At 42.9% G+C, this 24,719-nt stretch overlaps 1 protein-coding gene across 1 annotated transcript in view; it reads left to right on the top strand.

The window, feature by feature from the left end:
* The first annotated feature begins 12,739 nt into the window (after nucleotides 1-12,739).
* gabrg1 (gamma-aminobutyric acid type A receptor subunit gamma1) overlaps nucleotides 12,740-24,719 on the top strand; it is a 179,230-nt gene continuing 167,250 nt past the window's right edge. The window contains exon 1 of the mRNA XM_068058601.1: nucleotides 12,740-12,846. Coding sequence (XP_067914702.1) covers nucleotides 12,740-12,846 — 107 coding nt within the window. The remainder of the gene's footprint in view (nucleotides 12,847-24,719) is intronic.

The raw sequence follows: 24,719 nt of genomic DNA on the forward strand, positions 1-24,719 counted from the left end.
GGGGTGCCAATCAATGGGCTGCTTTGTCCTGGACAGTGTTGAGCTTCTTGAGTGTTGTTAGAGCTCCACCCATCCAGGCAAGTGGAGAGTATTCCATCACACTCCTGACTTGTGCCTTGTAGAAGGTGGACAGGTATTGGGGAGCCAGGAGGTGAGTTACTCCCCACAGAATTCCCAGCCTCTGACCTGCTCTTGTAGCCGCAGAGTTAATAATCTCTGGATTGTTACCTGAGCCATGCACCAATTAGCATAGGGATAAGCAGATTAGGGAATTAAATGCGTGGCTCAAATAGTGGTGTGGGAAGAAAGGTCTTCAATTCACAGGGCACTGGCACCACTACTGGAGAAAAAGGGAGCTGTTCCGTTTGGATGGACTGCTGCTAAACTGGGCTGAAATCAGTGTCTTGGCAAATCCTATAACTAGGGCTGTGGATGGGGGCTTTAAACTGAAAGATAGGGTTGGCGGGTGTTAAACTCCAGAAAGCTTGTTATGGAAGGATAATGCTGGAGCCTATCTTTACTCAGTTTCACATTTATTGTGCAGAGTAAAAGGATTACAAACATGTAGCTCCTCACTCAGACCGTTCACCAGTGTCTGTTTATAAATGCTCAAGTAAGACAGGACAGTGGTGCAGTGGTTAGCACCGCAGCCTCACAGCTCTAGCGACCCAGGTTCAGTTCTGGGTACTGCCTGCGTAGAGTTTGTAAGTTCTCCCTGTGACCGCATGGGTTTCTGCCGGGTGCTCCGGTTTCCTCCCACAGCCAAAGACTTGCAGGTTGATAGGTAAATTGCCCGTACTGTAGGTAGGTGCTGGGAGAATGGTTGGGATGTGGTCGGGAATATGGGATTAATGTAGGATTAGTATAAATGGGTGGTTGTTGGTCAGCACAGACTCAGTGGGCTGAATGGCCTGTTTCAGTGCCATATCTCTAAATAAATAAAAAGACCCCAATTAACACCCTCTACCTGCATAAAATCAAACAATTGATACACAATTAACAGACTAATGTTGAGGGGGATGGGGTGGTAGGGCTCAGGTGAAGAGTGATTTAGAAATCAAAAGTCAAAGCAATAAAGTGGTGTAGTGATGTAGGTAAAAACAAGTAGAATGGCATAGAAAGGCACAGAGACTTAATGGTAATAGTACATCAGCAAATAAGGTCCATGCAAAAGAATAGGAGTAAAAAATAAAATTAAAGCCTCTTTACCTGAATGTACAAAGCATTCACAATAAGATAATTGAACTAACGGGATAAATTGTTTGGATCTAATTGCCATTAAAGAGACATGGTTACAAAGTGACCAAGGTAGGGAAATAATTATTTCAGAGTGCACAGCATTTCAAAAAGACAGACAGAATGGAAAAGGTAGAGGAGAAGCCCTGACAGTGAAGGATAATATAAGAACTGTAGTGAGAATGTATCTTGAGTCAAAGATCAGGAGGGAAAATCAGTCTGGGTGGAGGTTACACTGGTGGGAGTAGTTTATAGGCCCTCTCACAGTAGCTATGCTATTGGACAGAGTATTATGCAAGAAATAATTGGAGCTTGTAAGAAAGGGACTGGAATAATTTGGGGGGACTTTAATCTTCTTGTAGACTGGACAAAACAAATCGGCAAGGGTAGTTTGCAAGATGAATTTGCAGAATACTTTCGTGATAGTTTCCTGGAACAATCTTTTATGGAACCAACTAGAGACAAAGCTGTTTTAGATCTAGTATTGCACAATGCATCAGGTTTCTTCTGGGAAAGAACGATCATAATACAATTGAATTCCATGTTAAGTTTGAAAGTGACATACTCTAGTCCCAAACAAGAATCTTGAACTTAAACAAAGCTAATTACAAAGGTATGAGGGGAGAGCTGGCTGAGGTTGATTGCATCAAAAGACTAAAATGTATGGCAGTAAATAAACAGTGGGAAACATTTTAAGAAACAATTCAAAATGTTCAACAAAAATACATTCCAGTAAGAAACAAAAACTCAGCAAAAAAGATCCATCTGCGGCTTACTGGGGAAGTTAAAGGTAGTATTAGATTAAAAGAAAAGGTTTATAATGTTGCAAAGAATAGTAGTAAGCCTGAAGATTGGGACTGTTTTGGAAACCAGCAAAGGGTTACCAAAAAGTTGACAAAAAGGTAAAAATAGAATGAGAGTAAAGAAGCCATGAATATAAAAACAGATTAGAGCTTTTACAAGTATATAGAAAGGAGCGTACCTAAAATACATTAAAATAAAAGCAAAATACTGCAGATGCTGGAAATCTGAAATAAAAACAGAAAGTGCTGGAAACACTCAGCAGGTCAGGCAGCATCTGTAGGGAAAGAAACAGAGTTAATGTTTCAGTTCTGTGACCTTTCATCAGAACTGGCAAAGGATAGAAAAGAATTAGGTTTTAAGCAAGTGAAGGGGTGGGGGTGGGGGTGGTTGGTGGGAAAGAGAACAAAAGGGAAGGCCTCAAACACTTCCAGGTGAAGCAGTAGTTTACTTGTACTTCCTTCAATTTAGTATACTGTATTCACTGCTCACAATATGGTTGCCTCTATATTGGGGAGACCAAACACAGATTGGGTGACCACGTTGCCGAACACCTCCGCTCAGTCCGAAAGCTTGACCCCAAGCTTCCGGTCGCTTGCCATTTCAATACTCCCCCCTGCTCTCATGCCTACATTTCTGTCCTTGCCTGCTGCAGTGTTCCAGTGAATATCAACACAAGCTCAACGAGCAGCACCTGATCTTCGATTAGGCACCCTATAGCCTTGCGGACTAAACATTGAGTTCAATAATTTCAGAGCATGACTGGCCTTTTTTTAATATTTTATTTTATTTTTTAACCATATGCCTGTTTTTCATGTAGACACTGCTGCTCATTATTCTGCTATTAACACTCTCTCTGACTAATGCTTTGTCTTTCACCAGAAGAATAAAAACGCTCTTTGCCTTTGTCCCAGGACAGCTTTGTTATTTAATCTCTCCCACTCTCTGCCCTAACACACACCATCCCTTTTTTCTCTTCCCCGTCAATCCGCACCCCTGCCCCCCACCCCCTTCACTTGCTTCAAACCTAGTTCTTTTCTAGCCTTTGCTAGTTCTGATGAAATGTCACAGACCTGAAACGTTAACTCTGCTTCTCTCTGCACAGATGCTGCCTGACGTGTCGAGTATTTCCAGCACTTTCTGTTTTTATTTTAGCTAAAATACACATTGGTCCCTTAGAGGCAGAGACAGAAGAAATTATCATGGTAAGTGAAGAAATTGCAAAGATGTTGAACAAACATTTTGTGTCTGGTCTTCGCAGTAGAAGACACAATTTATATATCAGAAACAGAGAGTAACCAAGGGGCTAATAAGAGTGAGGAACTTAAGGTAATTAATTTCGGCAGTGAAAAAGTATTTGAGGATCTTAATGGACTGAAAACCTACTAGTTTCCAGGACATGATGGCCTACATCCTAGGATTCTAAAAGAGGTATCTTCTGAGAGTGGATGCAGTGGTTATAATTTTCCAAAGTTCCTTTGACTCTAGAATGGATAGGAAGTTAGCAAATGTAACACCTCTATTCTAGAAAGGATGGAGAGAGAAAACAGGGAACTACAGGCCAGTTAGTCTGATATCAGTCATCAGGAAAATGTTGGAATCTATTATTGAGGAAGTCTTAACAATGCACTTAGAAAATCAGAGTATGATCAGACAAAGCCAAAATGATTTTACGAAAGGAAAATCATGTTTGACAAATTTATTTCACTTTTTTTCAGGATGGAACTAGTAGGGTATATAAAGGGAAACCAGTAGATGTAATACACTTAAATTTTCAAAAGGCATTTGATAAGGTGCTACACAAAGAACTAATATACAAGATAAGGGTACGTGGAGTTCGGGTAATATATTAGCATGGATAGGGGATTGATCAACAGGCAGGAAGCAGACAGTGGGGTTAAATGGGGCATTTTCAAGTTGGCAGGCTGTGACCAGTGAACTAAGCAAGGATCAGTGCTGGGGCTTCAGCAAACTTCCAAACTATATTAATGACATAGACAATGAGACTGAGAGTAATGCATCTAAGTTTGCTCACAATACAACTCTGGTGAGAATGTAAGCTGTGAAGAGGACACAAAGAGGCTGCAAAGAGATATAGACAACTCAAGTGAATGGATAACAAGGGGACAGATGGAATATAAATGTGGGAAAGTGTGTGGTTATTCACTTTGGTAGTAAGAATAGAGAAGCAGAATATTTTTAAAAGGCACAAAACTTCTAAATCTTGATGTTCAGAGGGATTGGGGTGTACTTGTACAAGGAACAGAGAAAGTTAGCATGCTGGTAGAGCAAATAATTAGGAAGGCAAATGGCACATTGGCCTTTATTGCAAGGGGAATGGAGTACAAGAATGAGGACGTCGTGCTACAAAATTATACAGTGCTTTGGTGAAAGCACACCTGGAGTACTGTATGCAGTTTTGGTCACCATGGCTGGAATTTTACGCCCCCCAAAGAGTGGGCTGGTGGCAGTGGGTGGGGGCGTAAAATGGAGTGGGATATTCACGGGAGCCTTCCCGACCATCTCCTGCCTCCGCCGCCATTTTACGCAGGGCAGTGGCGGCAGGAAACAGCCTGCCCGCCACAGGCCAATCAAGGCCCTTAAGTGGAAAGTTAAGGGTCACTTAAGAGCTTTCGCCCACCGCCACAGAGATTTTACTCTTGGCTGGTTGGGCAGCCCAGGCCTGAGAAAAGCCGCCTGACAAAAGCAGGCGGCTTTCTGATGGCCTAGTGGGGGGTCTGGGCTACCCTCCTGATTGGGCACCCTGTGCCTGACAGAGGGCCACCCCCAATGCCCTAACCACCCCCAACGCCCATCACGCCCCTCACCACCACCCCTCCCCAGTCGACCCCCCCCCCCCCCGCCTTGCCGGGGCCCAACCGATCACCCCCGGCGAGGCCCCAGAAACCCACATTCTATTCAGGGCCATACTTCCTCTTCCTGCTGAAGCTGGGTTGCAATTCCAGCAGTGGCCACTGCTCCAGGTGATGCTGCTGGGTCTAAGAGCTGATTGGCTGGCAGCTCCATTAGGTGGGACTTCCTGCCTCAATGATGTTGAAGTCCTGCCTAAGCCCAATTAAGTGCCTGGGAACCGTAAAATCTGGACTGCATCCCTAGGCCCGGCAGGGGCAGGATTGCCATCGACTTTACGGTCGGTGGACGGCCCTCGTCCACCAAGAGAAAAATTCCGGTCCATATTTTAGACATGGATTGGAATCAGTACAGTGAAGGTTCACTTAATTCGTTTCTAGGATGATAGGGTTGTCCTATGATGACAGGGTGAGCAAATTGGGCCTATACTCTCTGAAGTTTAGAAGAATGAGCAGTGATCTCATTGAAACATACAAGATTCTGAAGGTGCTTGACAGGGTAGACACTGAGAGGTTGTCTTCCCTGGCAGAGGAATCTAGAACTGAGGAATCTAGGGGGGCACAGTCTCGGGTAAGGTGGCGATCATTTAGTACTGAGATGAGGAGAAATTTCTTCACTCAAAGGGTTATAAATCTTAGGAATTCTCTATCACAGAGGGTTGTGGATGCTCCGTTGTTGAATATATTTAAGGCTGAGATAGACAGATTTTTGTTCTCTCAGAGAATCAAGGGATATGGGGACTGGACAGAAAGCGGAATTGAGGCACAAGATCGGCCATGATCGTACTGAATGTGGAGCAGGCTCGATGGCATATGGTCTACTCCTGTTCCTATTTCTTATGGTCTTCTGTGTTTACTTGTTCAGCTGAGACCTAACCAGTGATTTCCAAATTTTAGCTTTACATTGGCTCCTGATCCTAAATGTCACAAATATAGAGATCTCATGTTTACATACCTTCATGTCTTTGACCCTCCTTATCTCTGTCCTACAGCACCTCTCCCACTGTACTGCTGCATCCATGTACTGCTGCTGTTGATGGTCTATTGCCAAAGACTTAAATTCCTTTCTTCAATGACAGGAAACAAGGTATCCCTCCTTTTCTCTACTTTCTGCAGCAATTGTTCCACTGCCTCATCACCAAGATATTTGTGCCCAGCACTCCTGACTGACAAGGTAAATGATTACAAAATCTTTCTCCTTGGCACTTTCACTTTCAAAAGCACATGCCAGCAGAAATACCTTCTCAAATGCACTCCAAGATATTTGGCTTTGATTCGCAGACTTTCAAAACTTTCAAGTTACTGTGTTTCCTCCACAAACTTTCCCAAAGACTCTTTCAGGCTTAAAGCAATGCTGCCGTTTTCAGTAACCTTCTTACCATGCACAACTGGAGGCTTCAGCACCTCCACAGTGAATACTATTATATTATAATTAGCTCCGACAGCAAAATGGTGCGGTGCTATTTCAGTGCATTGTTCACATTTACTGCTCAGCACTATGGGGCGCAGGGAAATTGGCCCCAATATTCTAATGCAGCCTAAACAATCATTTGTATAGATTTAGTGTTGCCTATTTGCTTTTGCATTCTATGCCCCACTAATAAAACATTGGGTCCCATATGTCTTTTCCTATAGTTTTATCAACTTATTCTCCTACTTCTAAAGATGTGTCTCTGAATTGCTAACACTCTATGCTCGGCTATATGTTTAAAGTTTTACCAATGAATGTATATGTCATCTGATTATTGGATCATCTCCAACAATGTTTCACATCACATTTTTTTGCCTTAAAATTCATTTGTAGGTGGCACAGTGGTGCAATGGTTAGCACCGCAGCCTCACAGCTCCAGCAACCCGGGTTCAGTTCTGGGTACTGCCTGTGCGGAGCTTGCAAGTTCTCTCTGTGTCTGCGTGGGTTTCTGCCGGGTGCTCCGGTTTCCTCCTACAGCCAAAGACTTGCAGGTTGATAGGTAAATTGGCCATTGTAGATTGCCCCTAGCGTAAGTAGGAGAATGGTGGGGATGTGGTAGAGAATATGGGATTAATGTAGGATTAGTATAAATGGGTGGTTGTTGGTTGGCACAGACTCAGTGGGTCGAAGGGCCTGTTTCAGTGCTGTTTCTCTAAATAAAATAAAATCTAACATCTATTTACTCAAACTATTTATCCATATCCTCTTGAAGTTGTTTACAATTCTCTTCACAGTCACAATCCTCTATTTTTGCATAGTTTGATATTGTGCCCTTAATAATCAGTTCACTTTATTTATATATATTCAGAAGAGCAAAACACTTGATACTACCATTTATATCCCTCCAAAAAAATCCATTAACCACTATTCTGATCTTTCTCCAACTTCCTATCCATGAATTTACAATCAACTTAATACCATATTCCTCAATTTGATTAACCAGCTCCTAAGCAATACTTGATCAAATATCTTTTCAAAATTCATGCACACACTAATCAAGGAATTTGCTTTATCAATACCTAGGAACATACATAGGAAATAGGAGCAGGACTAAGCCTCCGGCCCCTTGAGCCTGCTCCACTATTCAATCAGATCATGGCTGATCTTCTACCTCAACACCATTTTCCTGCATTATCCCCATGTCCCTTGATCTCTTTAATATCTAGAAATCTATCAATCTCTGTCTTGAACCTACTCAATGACTGAGCCTCCACAGCCCTCTAGGGTAAGAATTCCAAATATTCACCATCCTCTGAGTGAAGAAATTCCTCCTCATCTCAGTCCTAAATGGCCTACCTCTCAGTCTGAGACTGTGTCCCCTGGTTCTAGGCCACCCCACCCACCAGGGCAAATATCCTTCCTGCGTCAACCCTGTCGAACTCTGTAAGAACTTTATATGTTTGAACGAGATCACCTCTCGTTCTTCTAAATTCGAGAGAATACGGGGCCAGTCTCCTCAATCTCTCCTCATAGGACAATGCCACCATTCCAGGAATCAGTCTCGTGAATCTTCATTGCACTCCCTCTATGGAAAACATACCCTTCATTAGGTAAGGAGACCAAAACTGTACCCAATACTCCAAGTGCAGTCTCACCAAGGTTCTATATGATTGCAGCAAGACTTCTTTACTTCTGCGCTCAAATCCTCTTGAAATAAAGGCCAACATACCATTTGCCTTCTTAATTGCTTGCTGCACCTGCATGTTAACTTTCAGTGACTCATGAACAAGGACACCAAGGTCCCTTTAGATATTAACATTTCTGAATCTCTCACCAATTAAGAAATATTCTGAATTTCTGTTTTTCCTACCAAAGTGGATAACCGTGCACTTTTCCGCATTTTGTTCCATCTGTCATATTCTTGTCCACTCACTTAGCCTGTCTAACTTCCATTGAAGCCTCTTTACATCCTCCTTGCAACATACATTCCTACCTAGTATTGTCTCATTAGCAAACTTGGAAATATTACATTTGGTTGCCACATCCAAATCATCAATATAGATTGTGAATAGCTGGGGCCCTATCACTGATCCTTGCAGTATTCTACTAGTCACAACCTGCCGCCCTGAGAATGGCCCATTTATTACTACTCTCCTTTTTCTGTCTGTTAATCAGTTCTCAATCCATGCCATTATATTACCCTGAATCCCATCTGCTCTAATTTTGCTTACTAACCTCTTGTATGAGATCTTATCAAAAGCCTTCTGAAAATCCAAATACATCACATCACCGGTATCCCCTTATCTATTTTGCTAGTTACATCCTCAAAAACTCTAACAGGGAAATCATGTTTGACAAACCTTTCACAAATCCATGTTGACTCTGCCCAATCCTACCATTATTTTCTAAGTGTCCAGCTATCATATCTTTTATAATAAATTCTAGCATTTTCCTACGACTGATGTCAGACTAACAGGTCTGTAGTTCCCCACTTACTCTCTCCCTCTTTTCTTAAATAATGGAGTTTCATTTTTTACCTTCCAATCTTCTAGAACCGTTTCAGAATCTATACAATTTTGGAAGATGAACACCAATGCATCCATTATCTCTACAGCCACCCCTTTCAACACTCTGTGATGTAGATCATCAGGTCCAGAGGATTTATCAACTTTCTGTCCCATTAATTTCTACAGTACTACTTTTTTGTGAATACAAATTTCTTTCAGTTCCTTATTTTCACTCGTCCCTTGGTTCTTTAGTATTTCTGAGAGGTTTTTTGTAACTTCCTCCAAGAAGATATTTGTTTAATTTCACTGCCATTTCCTTATTTCCCATTATAAATTCCCCTATCTCTAACTGTAATGGGCCCACATTTGCCTTTGCTAATCTTTTCCTTTTTACATACCCATAGAAGCTTTTACAATCTGTTTTTATGTTTCTTGCCAGTTTACTTTCATATTCTATTTTCTCTTTCTTTACCAATTTCTTGGTCCTCCTTTGCTGAATCCTAAAATGCTCCCAATCCTCAGGCTTACTCTATTTCTGGCAACTTTAAAAGCCTTTTCCTTTGATCAATCTTTAACTTCTCTTGTTAGCCATGGTTGGATCACATTTCCACTTGGGTTTTTGTAACTCAAAGGAATGTAAATTTGTTGTAAACCATGTATTAATTTTTTAAATGCTAGGCATTGCCCATCTACCATCATATATTTTAATGTAATTTCCCAATCTACCACATCCAATTTGCTGCTCTTTTCTTCGTAGTTTCCTCTGTTTAGATTTAAGACCCTAATTGCCCTTTCTCTTTGCACAATACTAGATCTAAAACTGTCATTCTCTAGTTGGTTCCTCAACATACTGTTCTAGAAAACCATCTTATATACATTCCAGCAACTTCTTCTCCTCCGCATTAGTACTAATTAGGTTTACCTAGTCTATATGTAGATTGAAGTCCCCCATGATTACTGTATTATCCATGTTACATGAAACTCTAATTTCCTGATTTATATTGTGCCCTACATTAGGCTGGATTTTCTTAGCTCACCGCTGATCTCGACAGTGAGCGTCAAAAATGGCGGCTCGCCCGCTTGGGCCATACGCCAAAGAGCCGCCATGATCTCAAGCGGGCAGCTCATTAAGTGGCCGAAGTGGGCTGCTCCCCCTCCCTGATCATGTGGAGGGGGGGCTGTCCGTCCCCGGCTATGGCATCAGCTGCCTGTGCGCAGTCACTGATGCCATTTTTAAAGGGCTGTCAGCCCTACTGGCTGAAATATTTAAAGATAGATAGAATAAAATAAAATGAATACATTTATTTCTCCCCTCTCACATCCCCCAATAACAATTAAATTAATTATTTGCCTTTTCTCCCCCAAAACACTTACCTTCCCCCCACCATACTGTACAAAGTTTAAACTACAACCCTTCCCACCATCCCCTACACCCATCACATTTATTTGACCCTGTCCCCACCTCTCGCACTGAGAAATGTACCTCCTCCCCCCTCCCCACCAGTGTTGCGCCTCATTTCCCCAGACAGAAATCCAAAGGTGCGAGAGTGCTAGCCGCCGGGCTGAAAATTGAGGCGGGCCATCAAGAGGTGATATAAGTATATTTAAATTAATTAATTTAATTGATTTGAATATGAAGGTGTGGTCCCATTGCCCACCGATGGGGAGGCCGCCACAGTGCCTCGCCGCCACCAAGAGGATCAGGCCGGGCCCTGCTGGTGTCAAGGTCCGTGACGGGCCTCATCCAGGGCCATCTTCAGGCAACCCCCCGCCACGGATCATGACGTCAATGGATCCTTATAATCCAGTCCATTACTACTACTGTTTGGTGGCCATTAACCAATTCCTACCAAAGTTTGCTGCCCCTTGCTGTTAGATAGCTTTACCCAAACTGATTTTGCATCTTGATCTTTCGATCTAAGCTCCTCTGTCACGAATGTACTAATTTCATCCTTTATTAACAGCACTACCGCACCTCCTTTTCTTTTTTGCCAATCCGTCCTAACTGTCGAATACCCTTGAACATTCAGTTTCCAGTCTTGGTCACCCTGCAGCAACTTCTCCTTAATGGCAATTACATCATACTGTTTACTTCCATTTACCTTGTTGTGAATGCTGTGTGCATTCAGATAGAGTGCTTTCAATTCTGTCTTTTTATTATTTTCACAACTTCCAGCCTTATCTGCTGGCACACTCTGAGGTTTGTACACTCTCCCTTCCTGTCACACTCTGATTATTATTGCTCTTATTGCTGCCTTGCTTTCTTGCTTTCTGCTCTCTCTTTAAATTATCACATCTTCTCTCACTTGATCCCTCACCCCCACAATTTAGTTTAAAGCCCTCTCTACTGCCTTAGTTATACCACTCGCCAGAACACTGGTCCCAGCATGATTCAGGTGAAGGCCATCCTGACGGTATAGCTCCCACTATTCCCAGTACTGGTGCCAGTGCCGCATGAATCGAGACCCATTTCTCCCATGCCAATCATTACATTATTATACAGCACATTATTTTCTTAAAGAACCCTATTAAGTTTGTCAGACGTGATCCTGCTTTTACAAAACTATGTTGCCTCTTCCTAAATAACTCACGACTTTCAAAGTGATTAGTAATTTGATTCCATAATCTAGAAACTTGCCTGCCACAGGTGTTAGCCCATCCTAGCATCAGAAGAGTGTGTTATGAAGAATAAAAGAAAATACTGCAGATGCTGGAAATATGAAATAAAAACTGAAAGTGTTGGAAATACTCAGCAGGTCAGGCAGCATCTGTGGAGAGCGAAACAGAGTTAACGTTTCAGCTCTGTGACCTTTCATCAGAACTGGCGAAGGTTAGAAAAGAATTAGGTTTTAAGCAAGTGAAGAGAGGGCAGGAGAGATAGACATTCGCTGAGGAAGGAGATATTAGCTGTGAAAACGGGTTTTGGTAGACACCTTATCAAACACCAGGAGGGAAATAGAAAGCAATGAAGGTGAACGGACACAGGCTCAAACTCGTAAACAACAAATTTAAGACTGCATCAGGAAGTTCTTCACATAAAATGTGATCAACGTATGGACTGGACATCCAGGTGTAATGGAGATGAAAACACAGGTATCATTGAAGAAACGTTTGGATGCAGTTCTGGAGTAACAAAGGGTCTTTCCGGAAAGATGAATTAATATGAGTTGTCTGACCTTCCTCATCCCCATCTATCCTGTAAAGTAGCTTGAAGATACAGGGCAGTACTCGATTTCCAGCCAAAATCTAACATATAGCAAGCCAAGGTAATTGCCAGTGGACATGCCATGGTCTATGTGCATTAACAGTATATTGGTCTTCTTTCTTCCTCAAATAACATATGTGGCCAATGTAGTTATGCATGTGTGCTGATCAAATATGGTATTTGTGACCCCTGTTCTAATTCAATGACTTGAAGCTTGTTTCAGTCCAGTTCTGCCACATAAATCTATGCTGGAGACCATTACATTACAGACATTTTAGAATGTTATCACAAAAGTCACTTAAAAAATTTGACTCCTTTAAGGGATACATGCACATATATATATAATATTTTAAAATTTTAACAAAGCAATTTTGAAGCATGCTAAATAAAGGCTAAAAGGTAAGAATTACATCTTTAGATTCTTTAGATAAGAATTTCAGATAGCATTTTGCTAGTATTGTGCCTTTAATAGAAACACAACACATCTTCAGTGCAATTGATTGTGAATCACAACTGATCTTGGAAGTCCCACCCCACTCTGCTCTGATTTGTAGGAAGGCTCATTGCGATAATTTATAGAAGGGCTCTACAACCTCTGTGGTTGCTTTCACTGTCTATTAGCATTTGTCTGTACAGTTCCGGTTGCAGGCTGGTTTGGATTGTTCTACAGCAGCAGAGTCAGGGTTTTTCCACCAATACTGTGTCTGCGATGGGTTCAGAGAAACATTATTTTTCCACCTTTTTCCTTTATGCGTCTTCTTCTTTTTGCTTCAAATTATACCTCTCTGCCTTGGTGGTGTGTGTTTTGAGAGCCTGGTAAGTGCTTAGTCAAAGATGTATTGCAATTGCGCTTGACAAAGGGAGCTTGCCTTTTTTTGCTTAGTACACTGCTTGCACATCAATTGAATCTTGTAAATGCATGCAGCAGTGTCCTTGAAAGCTGTTTCAGGATAATTGCTGTAACATATACAATATTACATTTATATTTAGCCTCAACATGCAAATTTATTTAAAACTGCATTGGTCGTCTATTCTGCAATGTTTATATTCATTTAAATTCTCAAAATATGGTGCTAAAATACTCCGTACATCATGTTGTAATACATAATAATGCAATAACTGTGGATTGTCATCTATCAATTACTGTAACATATGTTTTAACTTTTACCCATCTAATGGATGAATACTACCATTATTTGATAAATTTTGATCATGATAAACAGATGCCATTTAATACTGTTACTTAATACTGCGCTGTGTATTTTAAATTTAAACAGGATTATTGAATTGTTTTTGAAATTAACTATTAATAATTTATCAGAATAGCAATTTTGTGGATTTTTTTTCCATTGCTGTGGTTGATGCAGGTGTTTAAAGTTTGCTCCACTGGATGACATGTACTCTATGGTTACAAATAATATTTGCATGGTACTGTGTTAAGATGTAGCTTCAGGAGTGTCTTACATTTTAAATCACTGGAATTATAGTTTGTCATTTAGTCTGGTCAAGAAAATGTCAAAACAGTAGTGAAACAGTCGTGATCTCAAAATATTATTCACTTTGAATCATTTACCGAGGTATTGTCCATTGTTGGTGTATGTCACTCGATGCCTCACCTCTGTTGAAGTGAGCAACCATCCTGAAAGTTCATTTATTGAAATTAATATACATTTATATATTTAAATGTCTTGTTTATAGCTTGCATTCACCACACAGCATACATTATATTTCAAACTCTCACACTTTATTGTTACAATTACAAAACATTTCCTTAAAAAATATAAAAAGCCAGTAAGTTCATGTCAAGTTTTTCTGACTTGGAGCCAGAAACTTTCGAAGAGCTACAATTATCCTCTAATTGACCACAGGAGTTTACTAGTAGTTGCAATTACTGGCATTTCCCTATTTATACCACCTCTCCGCATGAACTACTTAAAATTGACCTATTTATACCAGACATTTCACAACCTCGACATGCTTTTGATCCCAAGCTGAGCTTCCATGCTCATATCCTTTCCATCACAAAGACTGCCTATTTTCACCTTTGTAACATCACTCGGCTCCCATCCTACCTCCGCCTATCTACTGCTGAGACCCTCATCCATGCCTTTGTCACGTCCAGACTTGACTATTCTGATGCACCCTTGGCCGACCTCCCATTCGTCACACTCTGTAAACTTCAGCTCATCTAAAACTCTACTTGCTGTATCCTATCCTGCACCAAGTCCCAATCGGTGCTCAGCTGCACTGGCTCTGGGCCCCTCAAAATCTAAAATTTAAAATTCTCATCCTTGTGTTTAACTCCCTTCATGACCTCATCCCTCCCTATTTCTACAACCTCTTTCACCCCTAGATCACCCCAAACTTTCCACTATTCCGACTCTAGCCGCTTGTGCATATTAATTCCCTTAACTTTACCTTTGGAAGTCGAGTCTTCAGCTGATTAGGGAATTCCCTCCTTTAACTCCTCTACCTCTGAAGCTTCCTTGCCTCCTTTAAGATACTCTTGAAAACCTGCCTCTTTGACCAAACTTTGGTCACTCCTCCTAATGTCTCCTGCATTGGTCCAGTGTCCATATTCTGATTACAATTCGGTGAAGCACCTTGGGGCATTTTTCAACATTAAAGACACTATATAAATGCAAGCAGTTATAAATGGAGAGGCCTGGTTATACACAGGCTGCTCTATCTTAGCAGCTAAACATAACAAAGTTGCAGACTGAAGGAGACAGAAATTCAACTTGCACAGAAAACAGGAGCAAAATGGGTATAGTGGCCAATACGTGTGTCCGATGATGTCGGCAAGAGACATGAGCCAAATTAGGGCTCATGCCTCTTTGATTGTGATTGGTAGGTTACCAGGACTACTCTCATTGTTTGTTTATTGGCAGCTCATTGATTGGTGGGATGGAAATTGCATGACACTGTTGCTATTTAAAGGAGGTGCACTTTGACTCTTTTGAATCATAGCTCTAGTCATTTCTGGAAAGTGAGGATGAGAGCTCGGAGAAGTTCTCCCAGCAGCTGCAGGTCTTTTCACTCTGACTTGCTACTCTTCCTCCTTGTGATCGTCCAGACACAATACTTTCAATGCAGTTAAATAACTCTCTACAATATTTGAACTCAGCTAGAACAGCCAATACAGCCAGAAATAGGCGTAAAAGTCTATAAGCAGTTTAAAATCATTAGCCAGAAACTTGCCTGAATGCAGCTGAAGATTCCTTTAAATAACACTGGTATAGCCTCTATCCTGACTGTTCCCTTCAAAAACTTTTGTGGGAGGTTTTATGAGTGAACAAATACAATGCTCCTCAAGTACAATTTGGCAGAAGGGTCCTTAATCAGCTTCAGGACCCTAATTTACAAATGCTTTTTAGAGCCTTTCTGCTATCAGGCGGACTGTCTGGATGACCTAAACATCTCCAAAGCCAATATGGCATCCAGTGTGATTCTAGTGTAGTTTGGGTGCAGCAGATCAGAACACAAAGTTCAAATTTACACTGGAAACAGGCAGCCGTGAGTTGAATTTCTACACCACACCGCTGCCCGATTACTTAATGAAGCACCACAGGAAATTCATTAGTATTGACGAAGAAAATTGTTTTACACAATGAAGGTGCAGATATTCCTCAGCGCTTTCATAGCATTAGTACTAGGGTTGACTGGTATAGATGAAGAAGGCTATTTGCCTGAAACGTAATCATTCATCTATTAAAGAATCCATAGTAACCCCTCCTCAACTAGAACAGCGAAATGTTTCTTAAATGATTGCAAAGCTTTTGCCTCTCCTAGTCTATCCAGAAATGCATTTTGCATATTGATCATTCTTTGTGCGAAGAACTTCCAGGTTAAGTAAATGCAGGGTATGAATAGCTTCTGGCATATTGAGACCATGGTGCTGAACAGGGAAATAATTTTCTAAAAACAAGGCACTCAGATATATGTCAAAATAGCAAAAGTTTGTACTCTTGCTACTCAATGTAGGTGAGATCACTTTGTATGGATATGGAAACTGCATCTAATAGAAAATAACATGCAATCTCCTGCAATCCCAATGTGAGACCAGCAGAAGCCTTGGTGAAATGGTGTAAATGGCCACAAAACAGATGTTTTCAATGATTCTCTGATGTTTACACCGAAACTATGGCAAGAGACTTGGAGAACATCATGGAATTGAAGGGCCAATGTGTTCAAGAGCATTCTAAGCTTAAGAGAAATCAGTTCAGCTATACCAAGGAACTTTGATAGTGAGTAAAACTAGTGAAATTGCATATCTTCACATCCGTTGGGCTATCAGCCTTTTTTTATTCGTTCATGGGATGTGGACGTCACTGGCTATTCCCGCATTTATTGCCCATCCATAATTGCCCTTGAGAAGGTGGTGGTGAGCTGCCTTCTTGAACTGCTGCAGTCCATGTGGGGTAGGTACGCCCACAGTGCTGTTAGGAAGGGAGCTCCAGGATTTGGACCCAGCGACAGTTAAGGAACAGCGATATAGTTCCAAGTCAGGACGGTGTGTGGCTTGGAGGGGAACTTGCAGGTGGTGGTGTTCTCATGCATTTGCTGCCCTTGTCCTTCGAGGTGGTAAAGGTTGCGGGTTTGGAAGGTGCTGCAGAAGAAGTTGATTTTTGTTGAGATGACAGACATGTTCCCCACTAGACTATGAAATATTACATAGATGGACACAATGATATGGGGGGAATTTTATCCTCTTCCCCCGTAGTGGGTTTGGAGATGGGGTGAGCATAAAATCAGGTGGGATGCTGGCGGGGAGATGGGAACTCCGCCACCTTCCCGCCTCAACCAAAATTAAGTATGGGGCGGAAGGCCTGTGAACGGCCTTCCCACCCTGCTACCAATTGAGACCCTTAACTGGGCAATTAATGCCCAATTAAGAGCCCCATCCCGCTGCCGCTGCAATTATCCATGCGGCGGACGGCCCTGTCGCCGCACAGGAAGCATAGCACGAAAAACCATGTGGGCTGCTTCCCAGCTCCGAGGGTGGAGGCGACCCTTGTTGAAAGGCACTTGGTGCCTTACCGAAGGACGTGGCATCGGGAAGTGGGGGGAGCCCTCTGAGAGCCACCTCCATGCCCTTGCTACTGAACCCCTGCAACTCCCTTCCCTGCAACCAGCACCCTGCGTGACCTCTCCTGCCCAGACCTACCTGTGACCTGGGTCCAGCGCCACCCTTGGAACTCAATAGGGTGCTCCACTGGCAGCAGCCACCGCCTTCGAGGTGGCGCTGCTCAGTTGAAGAGCTGCTCGCCTCTGATTGAGACATAGAGGGGGCAGGCGTTCTGTCCCTGGCAACGGCATCTGGTGCCATCTCGCAGGCGCCAGTGCCATTTTTAAAGGGCTTCAAGCCATTCAGGTCAATTTAAATGTTTAAACGTACAGAAAAAAAACTTTGTCAGTTTCAATACCCTCTCCCCACCAATGAGTAACCAATCTATAAATAACCCTCTCTCCCTCAAAAAATTAAAATATCGATCCCGACCTCTTCCCCACCCACCCCCCAAACATTCTCCACTTTAACCTTGAACTGCTTCCCACCATCTCATCCACCAATTGCGTTAGCTCTTGCCATTCCCCCCTCCGACCCTGAAAATTTCACTCCTACCCCCTCCCCACCTGTGTTCCATCTCGGATTTCCGAACGGAGATCCGAAGGCAGGGGACTTCTGGCAACTGGCTGGAAGATCGGAGTGGGATGGCCGGCGGGACCAGGTAAGTGATTACTCCTTTCTTAACATAAATTAACATATTTTAATTGGGTACCTGTCGCCGAGTAGAGTGAGGCCGCCCAGAGGCCTTGCTGCCGCTGGTAATATGGCGGGCCTCTCCCAGAGGTATTTTTCAGGCCCCCCTGCATGACCGCCAATGTCGGCGGGCTGGTAAAATCCAGTCCATAGAGTACAAAAGCTGGGAAGTTATGCTGAACCTTTATAAAGCTATGGTTAGGCCCCAACTAGAGGATTAGGAAGAATGTGAGAGTCCTTTAGAGAGTGCAGATGAGATTTACTAGAAAGGTTCTAGATTTTAGTTGCAAGGTTAGGTTGGAAAGGTTGGAGCTTTTCTCCCTGGAGCAATGTAGATTGAGGGGAGCTTTGATAAAGGTGGACAAGATTATGACAGGCTTAGATAAGTTTGACAAGGAAAACCTGTTCCCATTAACTGATGGTACAAGGACTAAGGGACACAGATTGAGGGTTTTGGGCAAGAGATGCAGGGGGAATGTGAGAAAGAACTTTTTTTATCCAGCGAGAGGTAATTACCTGGAACTCGCTGCACACTAGGGTGGTGAAAGTGGAGACAAACAATGATTTCAAAATGAAATTGGATGGGCACTTGAAGGAAATAAAATTGCCAGGCTAGGGGGGTTGAGCAGAGGACTGGGGAAGACTAGATTGCTCCGCAGAGAGCCAGCATGGACTCAATGGGCTGAATGACCTCCTGTGCCATAAATGTCTCTATGACTCTATAATTTGGTATTCAACAAATTGATTTAAAACTGATCTAATTGACTAATTTCAAGTTCAGAATTCAATCTATTGTTAAAGGGTAAATCATATGATTATCAATACAATGTGATGTTTATACAAGTTGTTTGACCAGACAAGATATAACACAGCAACATAATAATGATTGTGTTGAATGTTATGTAATCCACCCGTAGAAATATTAAGGTAAGATTTCCACTATTGGTGCATTGTGGTGCTCCTCACTACAGTGGGAAGGAGAAAGTACTTACATTTCTTCAGCCTTGGGCAATTTACAAGGCCTGAGGGCACCTCAGGTCCAATTCCCAGCTGGGGCTTGTGCGTGAACATTGGGTAGGAAACAGGAGCACAGCTGCAGGCCTCAAGGCCCTCTGACTGCTGCAGAGGAGAGGGAGGGGAAGAAAATTTTTTATACTTGGCCACAGAATCTCCACCCTATCCCGGGGACCTCTTCAAACATTCCTTCCCTACGTTGGTTCACTCAATGATTGTTATTATGAGGCGGAAGGCTGGGAATGATCACTTCTCTTCATTAAACTATGAACACTGGGCCTGTTACCTTTGTTACCTCTAGACGTGACTATTCCAATGCAGCCCTGGCTGGAATCCCACTTTCTACGCCCAGGTCTTAACTTGTGCCAAGTTCCATTCACCCATCACCTTTGTTCTTGCTGACCTACATTGGCTCCTGGTCAAGCAATTTTCAAATTCTTATCCTGGTTTTCAAATCCCTCCATGGCCTTGCCTCTCCCTATCTTTATGATCTCCTCCAGCCCCACAACCCTCCGAGGTACCTGTGCTCATCTAATTCTGGCCTCTTGTGCATCCCCAATTTCTTCAGTTGCCTAGTTCCTAAGCTCTGGAATTCCCTCACTACAACTCTCTGCCTCTCTAGCTTGCTTTCTTCCTCTAAGACACTTCTTAAAACCTACCTCTTTGGCTAAGCTTTCGGTCATCTGACCTAATATTTCCTGATGTGGCTTGGTGTCATATTTTGTTTTATAATGCTCCTGTGAAGTGCCTTGGGATGTTTTATTACGTTAAAGTCACTATATAAATATAAGTTGTTGTTGTACTTACTACAGGTGCAGGTCCATTGGCATGTTCTTAGAAGCCTGGGCAATGCAGTAGGAACAAAGTTCTGAGGTAATGAATTGCTGCTACTAATTCCTATTCACTCCCTCTGGGGAATGATAAGTCCCTATGCACACCTTCCGGGAGCCAAGCGGAGTGGAGCGGACCTGCGGGGAGAATCACCAACCGAGGAGAGGATAAATAGAGGTCGAGGAATGCGGCCTGGTTACTTACAACTCAGGAGCCGTGCGAAGTGGAACGGACCTGCGGGGAGAATCACCGACCAAGAAGAGGATAAATAGAGGCCGAGGATTGCAGCCTGGTTACTTACCTCCCGGGAGCCGAGCAGAGTGGAACGGACCTGCGGGGAGAATCACCGACGAGGAGAGGATAAACACAGACACAGTCCAGGCGCGCCGGAGTGTTTGAAAAAAACATCAACTGTGACATCACAGGAAAGCTGCAAGGGAATGCTGTTAGGGAATAGCTCTAAATAGCTGTCTTAGTAACTAAGGTAAGAAAGGTCGACAGTTTATTTTCATATATAATAAGTAGTGTTTATTAGGGAGTTCTGTAGTAACGAGGACAAGGGAAGAACGGTCCGAGAGTAATTTATATTGTTTGATATTAAGCATCTTCCAAAAGGTTTAATTTAAAGTGTTGAGTCATGGCAGGAGAGCTCAAAGCTGTGGTGTGCTCCTAGTGCTCTATGTAGGAAGCCGGGAACAATTCCAGTGCCTGGGACCAGCATCTGTGCAGCAAGTGTCTCCAGCTGCAGCTCCTGGAAGCCCGGGTTTCAGAGCTGGCGCGGCAGCGGGGGACACTGTGGAGCATCCGCGAGTCGGAGAGTATCGTGGATAGCACGTATAGAGAGGTGGTCACACCGCAGGCTCAGACTCCACAGGCAGGTAGGAAATGGGTGACCAGGCAGAGCAAGAGGACGAGGCAGGCAGTGCAGGAAACTCCTGTGGCTATTCCCCTGCAAAACAGATATACTGCTTTGGATACTGTTGGGGGCAATGGCCTCTCAGGGGAAAGCAGCAACAGCCCAATTCGTTGCACCACAGTTGACTCTGATGCACAGGGGAGGAGTAAAAAGTGTGGGAATGCAATAGTTATAAGGGATTCAATTGTAAGGGGAAGAGATGGCCATTTCAGTGAACGCAAATGAGACTCCAGGATGGTATGTTGCACCCCTGGTGCTAGGATCAAGGATGTCTCAGAGCAGTTACAGGACATTCTGAAGGGGGAGGGTGAACAGCCAGTGGTCGTGGTACACAACGGTACAAACGACATAGGTAAAAAAAGGATGAGGTCCTTAAAGCAGAATATAGGGAGCGAGGAAGTAAGTTGAAAAGTAGGACCTCAAAGGTAGTGATTTCAGGATTACTACCAGTGCTAGTCAGAGTAGAAATAGCAGGATATATCGGATGAATACGTAGCTGAAGAGATGGTGTGAGGGGGAGGGTTTTAGATTCCTGGGACATTGGGACCGGTTCTGGGGGAGGTGGGACCAGTACAAACTGGACGGGCGACACCTGGGCAGGACTGCGACTGTTATGCTAGGTGGAGTATTTGCTAGAGTGGTTGGGGAGGGTTTAAACTAAAATGGCAGGGGGATGGGAACCTTTGCAAGGAGTTAGAGGAGGGGGGAATCAAAGACAAGAACAAAAGATAGTAAGGGGAATAAGAAAAATGATAGGCAGAGAAATCAAGTGCCAGAATCAAACAGGGCCACAGTGAAAAATAATGGGAAGGAGACAAGTAATGTTAAAAAGACAAACCTTAAGGCTTTGTGCCTTAATGCGTGCAGCATTTGCAATAAAGTGGATGAGTTAATCGTGCAAATCGATGCAAACGGGTATGATATAGTTGGGATTACAGAGACATGGCTGCAGGGTGACCAGGGATGGAAAATGAACATCCAGGGGTTTTCAGAATTTAGGAAGGACAGACAAAAAGTAAAAGGCGGTGAAGTTGCATTGCTGGTTAAAGAGGAAATCAAAGCAACAGTGAGGAAGGATACTAGCTCTGACGATGTGGAATCTGTATGGTTGAGCTGAGAAACACGAAGGGACAAAAAACATTAGTGGGGGTTGTATATAGACCCCCAAACTGTAGTGGTGATGTTGGAAATGGCATTAAACAGGAAATTATAGATGCATGCGATAAAGGAACATCTGTAATTATGGGTGACTTTAATCTGCATAGAGATTGAGCGAATCAAATTAGTCACAAAACCGTAGAGGAGGAATTCTTAGAGTGTATACAGGATGGTTTTCTGGACCAATACGTTGAGGATCCAACTAGAGAACAGGCCATCCTAGACTGGGTATTGTGTAATGAGAGAGGAATAATTGACAATCTAGTGGTGCGAGACCCCTTGGGGAGGAGCGATGATAATATGACAGAATTCTTCATCAAGATGGAGAGTGATATAGTTGGTTCTGAGACTAGGGTCCTGAATCTTAGTAAAGGAAACTACGAAGGTATGAGGCGCGAGTTGGCTATGATGGATTGGGAAACGTTACTTAAAGGAATGACAGTGGATAGGCAATGGCAAACATTCAAAGAGCGCATGGATGAACTGCAACAATTGTTTATTCCTGTGGAAAGAGAAGCAGAGTTAACGTTTCGGGTCAGTGACCCGAAACGTTAACTCTGCTTCTCTTTCCACAGATGCTGCCAGACCTGCTGAGTGATTCCAGCATTTCTTGTTTTTGTTTCAGATTTCCAGCATCCGCAGTATTTTGCTTTTATATAATTGTTTATTCCTGTCTGGCCCAAAAGAAAAACGGGAAAGGTAGCCAAACCACGGCTTACAAGGGAAATTAGAGATAGCATTAGATCCAAGGAAGAGGCAGACAAATTTGCCAGAAAAAACAACAGACCTGATGATTGGGAGCAGTTTAGAATTCAGCAAAGGAGGACCAAGGGATTGATTAAGAAGGGGAAAATAGAGTACGAGAGCAAGTTTGCGGGGAACATAAAAACTGACTGTAAAATTTTCCATAGGTATGTGAAGAGAAAAAGATTGGTGAAGACAAATGTAGGTCCCTCACAGTCAGAAACAGGGGAATTTATTATGGGGAACTAAGAAATGGCTGACCAACTAAATGCATACTTTGGTTCTGTCTTCACAAAGGAGGACACAAATATCATACCAGAAATATTGGGGAACACAGGGTTCAGTGAGAGAGATGAACTGAAGGAAATCAGTATGAGTAGAGAAATGGTGTTGGGGAAATTGATGGGATTGAAGGCCAATAAATCCCCAGGGGCTGATAATCTACATCCCAGAGTAGTTAAGGAAGTGGCCCTAGAAATAGTAGATGCATTGGTGGTCATTGTTCAGACTTCTATAGACTCTGGAACAGTTCCAACAGATGGGAGGGTAGCTAATACAACCCCACTATTTAAAAAGGGAGGTAGAGAGAAAACAGGGAATTATAGACCAGTCTGCCTGCATCAGTAGTGGGGAAAATTCTAGAGTCCATTATCAAAGATCTTATAGCAGAGCACTTCGAGAACAGTGGTAGAATTGGACAGAGTCAGCATGGATTTACGAAAGGGAAATAATGCTTGACAAATCTACGAGAATTCTTCGAGGATGTAACTAGTAGAGTTGATGAGGGGGAGCCAGTGGATGTGGTTTATTTGGGCTTTCGACAAAGTCCCAAATAAGAGATTAGCATGTAAAATTAAAGCGCATGGGATTGGGGGTAGTGTATTGCGATGGATAGAAGATTGGTTGGCAGACAGGAAACAAAGAGTAGGAATAAACAGGTCTTTTTCCGAATGGCAGGCAGTGACTAGTGGGGTACCACAGGGATTGGTGCTAGGATCCCAGCTATTCACAATATATATTAATGATTTAGATGAGGGAACTAAATACTATATCTCCAAATTTGCAGATGACACAAAACTGGGTGGGAGGGTGAGTTGTGAGGAGGATGCAGAGAGGCTCCAGGGCGATTTGGACAAGTTGAGTGAGTGGGCTAATGCATGGCAGATTCAGTGTAATGTGGATAAATGTGAGGTTATCCACATTGGTAGCAAAAACAGGAAGGCAGATTGTTATCTGAACGGCTGTAAACTGAGAGGGGAATACGCAACGAAATGTGGGTGTTCTCGTACACCAGTCGCTGAAGGTAAGCATGTAGGTGCAACAGGCGGTAAAAAAGGCAAATGGTATGTTGGCCTTCATAGCGAGAGGATTCGAGTACAGGAGCAGGGATGTCTTGCTGCAATTATACTGAGCCTTGGTGAGGCCACACCTGGAATATTGTGTGCAGTTTTGCTCTCCTTATCTGAGGAAGGATGTTCTTGCTATAGAGGGTGTGCAGCGAAGGTTTACCAGTCTGATTCCTGGGATGGCGGAACTGACGTATGAGAAGAGATTGAGTCGGTTAGGATTATATTCGCTGGAGTTCAGAAGAGTGAGGGGCATCTCATAGAAACCTATAAAATTCTAACAGGACTTGACAGGGTAGGTGCAGGAAGGATGTTCCCAATGGTGGGGGAGTCCAGAACCAGGAGTCATAGTCTAAGGATATGGGGTAAACCTTTCAGGACTGAAATGAGGAGAAATTTCTTCACCCAGAGAGTGGTGAGCCTGTGGAATTCGCTACCACAGAAAGCAGTTGAGGCCAAAACATTGTATGTTTTCAAGAAGGAGTCAGATGTAGCTCTTGGGGCAAAAGGGATCAAAGGATATGGAGGGAAAGCGGGAACAGGTTACTGAGTTGGATCATCAGCCATGATCATAATGAATGGAGGAGCAGGCGCGAAGGGCCAAATGGCCTACTCCTGCTCCTATTTTCTATGTTTCTATGAAGATGGAAATCTACCTTATTTTAATACACTATTAATCGTGAGATATCCTAATACCCTTAAAATTACTAAAGTAAGGTACATACAGAAATCTGAACAGTTTGGCATAGGCCAAGCATGCACTGGTTGATAATTTCACAGATCAGGGGTGGGGAAAAGCAGAAAGCTACTTGGACATGTGTTCTACAGTGTCCCCATCATTTTCTGAAAGACATTTCCATGGGTAAGCTCTGTCACTCCATGTAGACAAATATTAATTATGTGCTAATGAGGGAAACCC

Source organism: Heterodontus francisci, chromosome 1 (genome assembly GCF_036365525.1).
Source record: "Heterodontus francisci isolate sHetFra1 chromosome 1, sHetFra1.hap1, whole genome shotgun sequence".
Lineage (NCBI taxonomy): Eukaryota > Metazoa > Chordata > Chondrichthyes > Heterodontiformes > Heterodontidae > Heterodontus > Heterodontus francisci.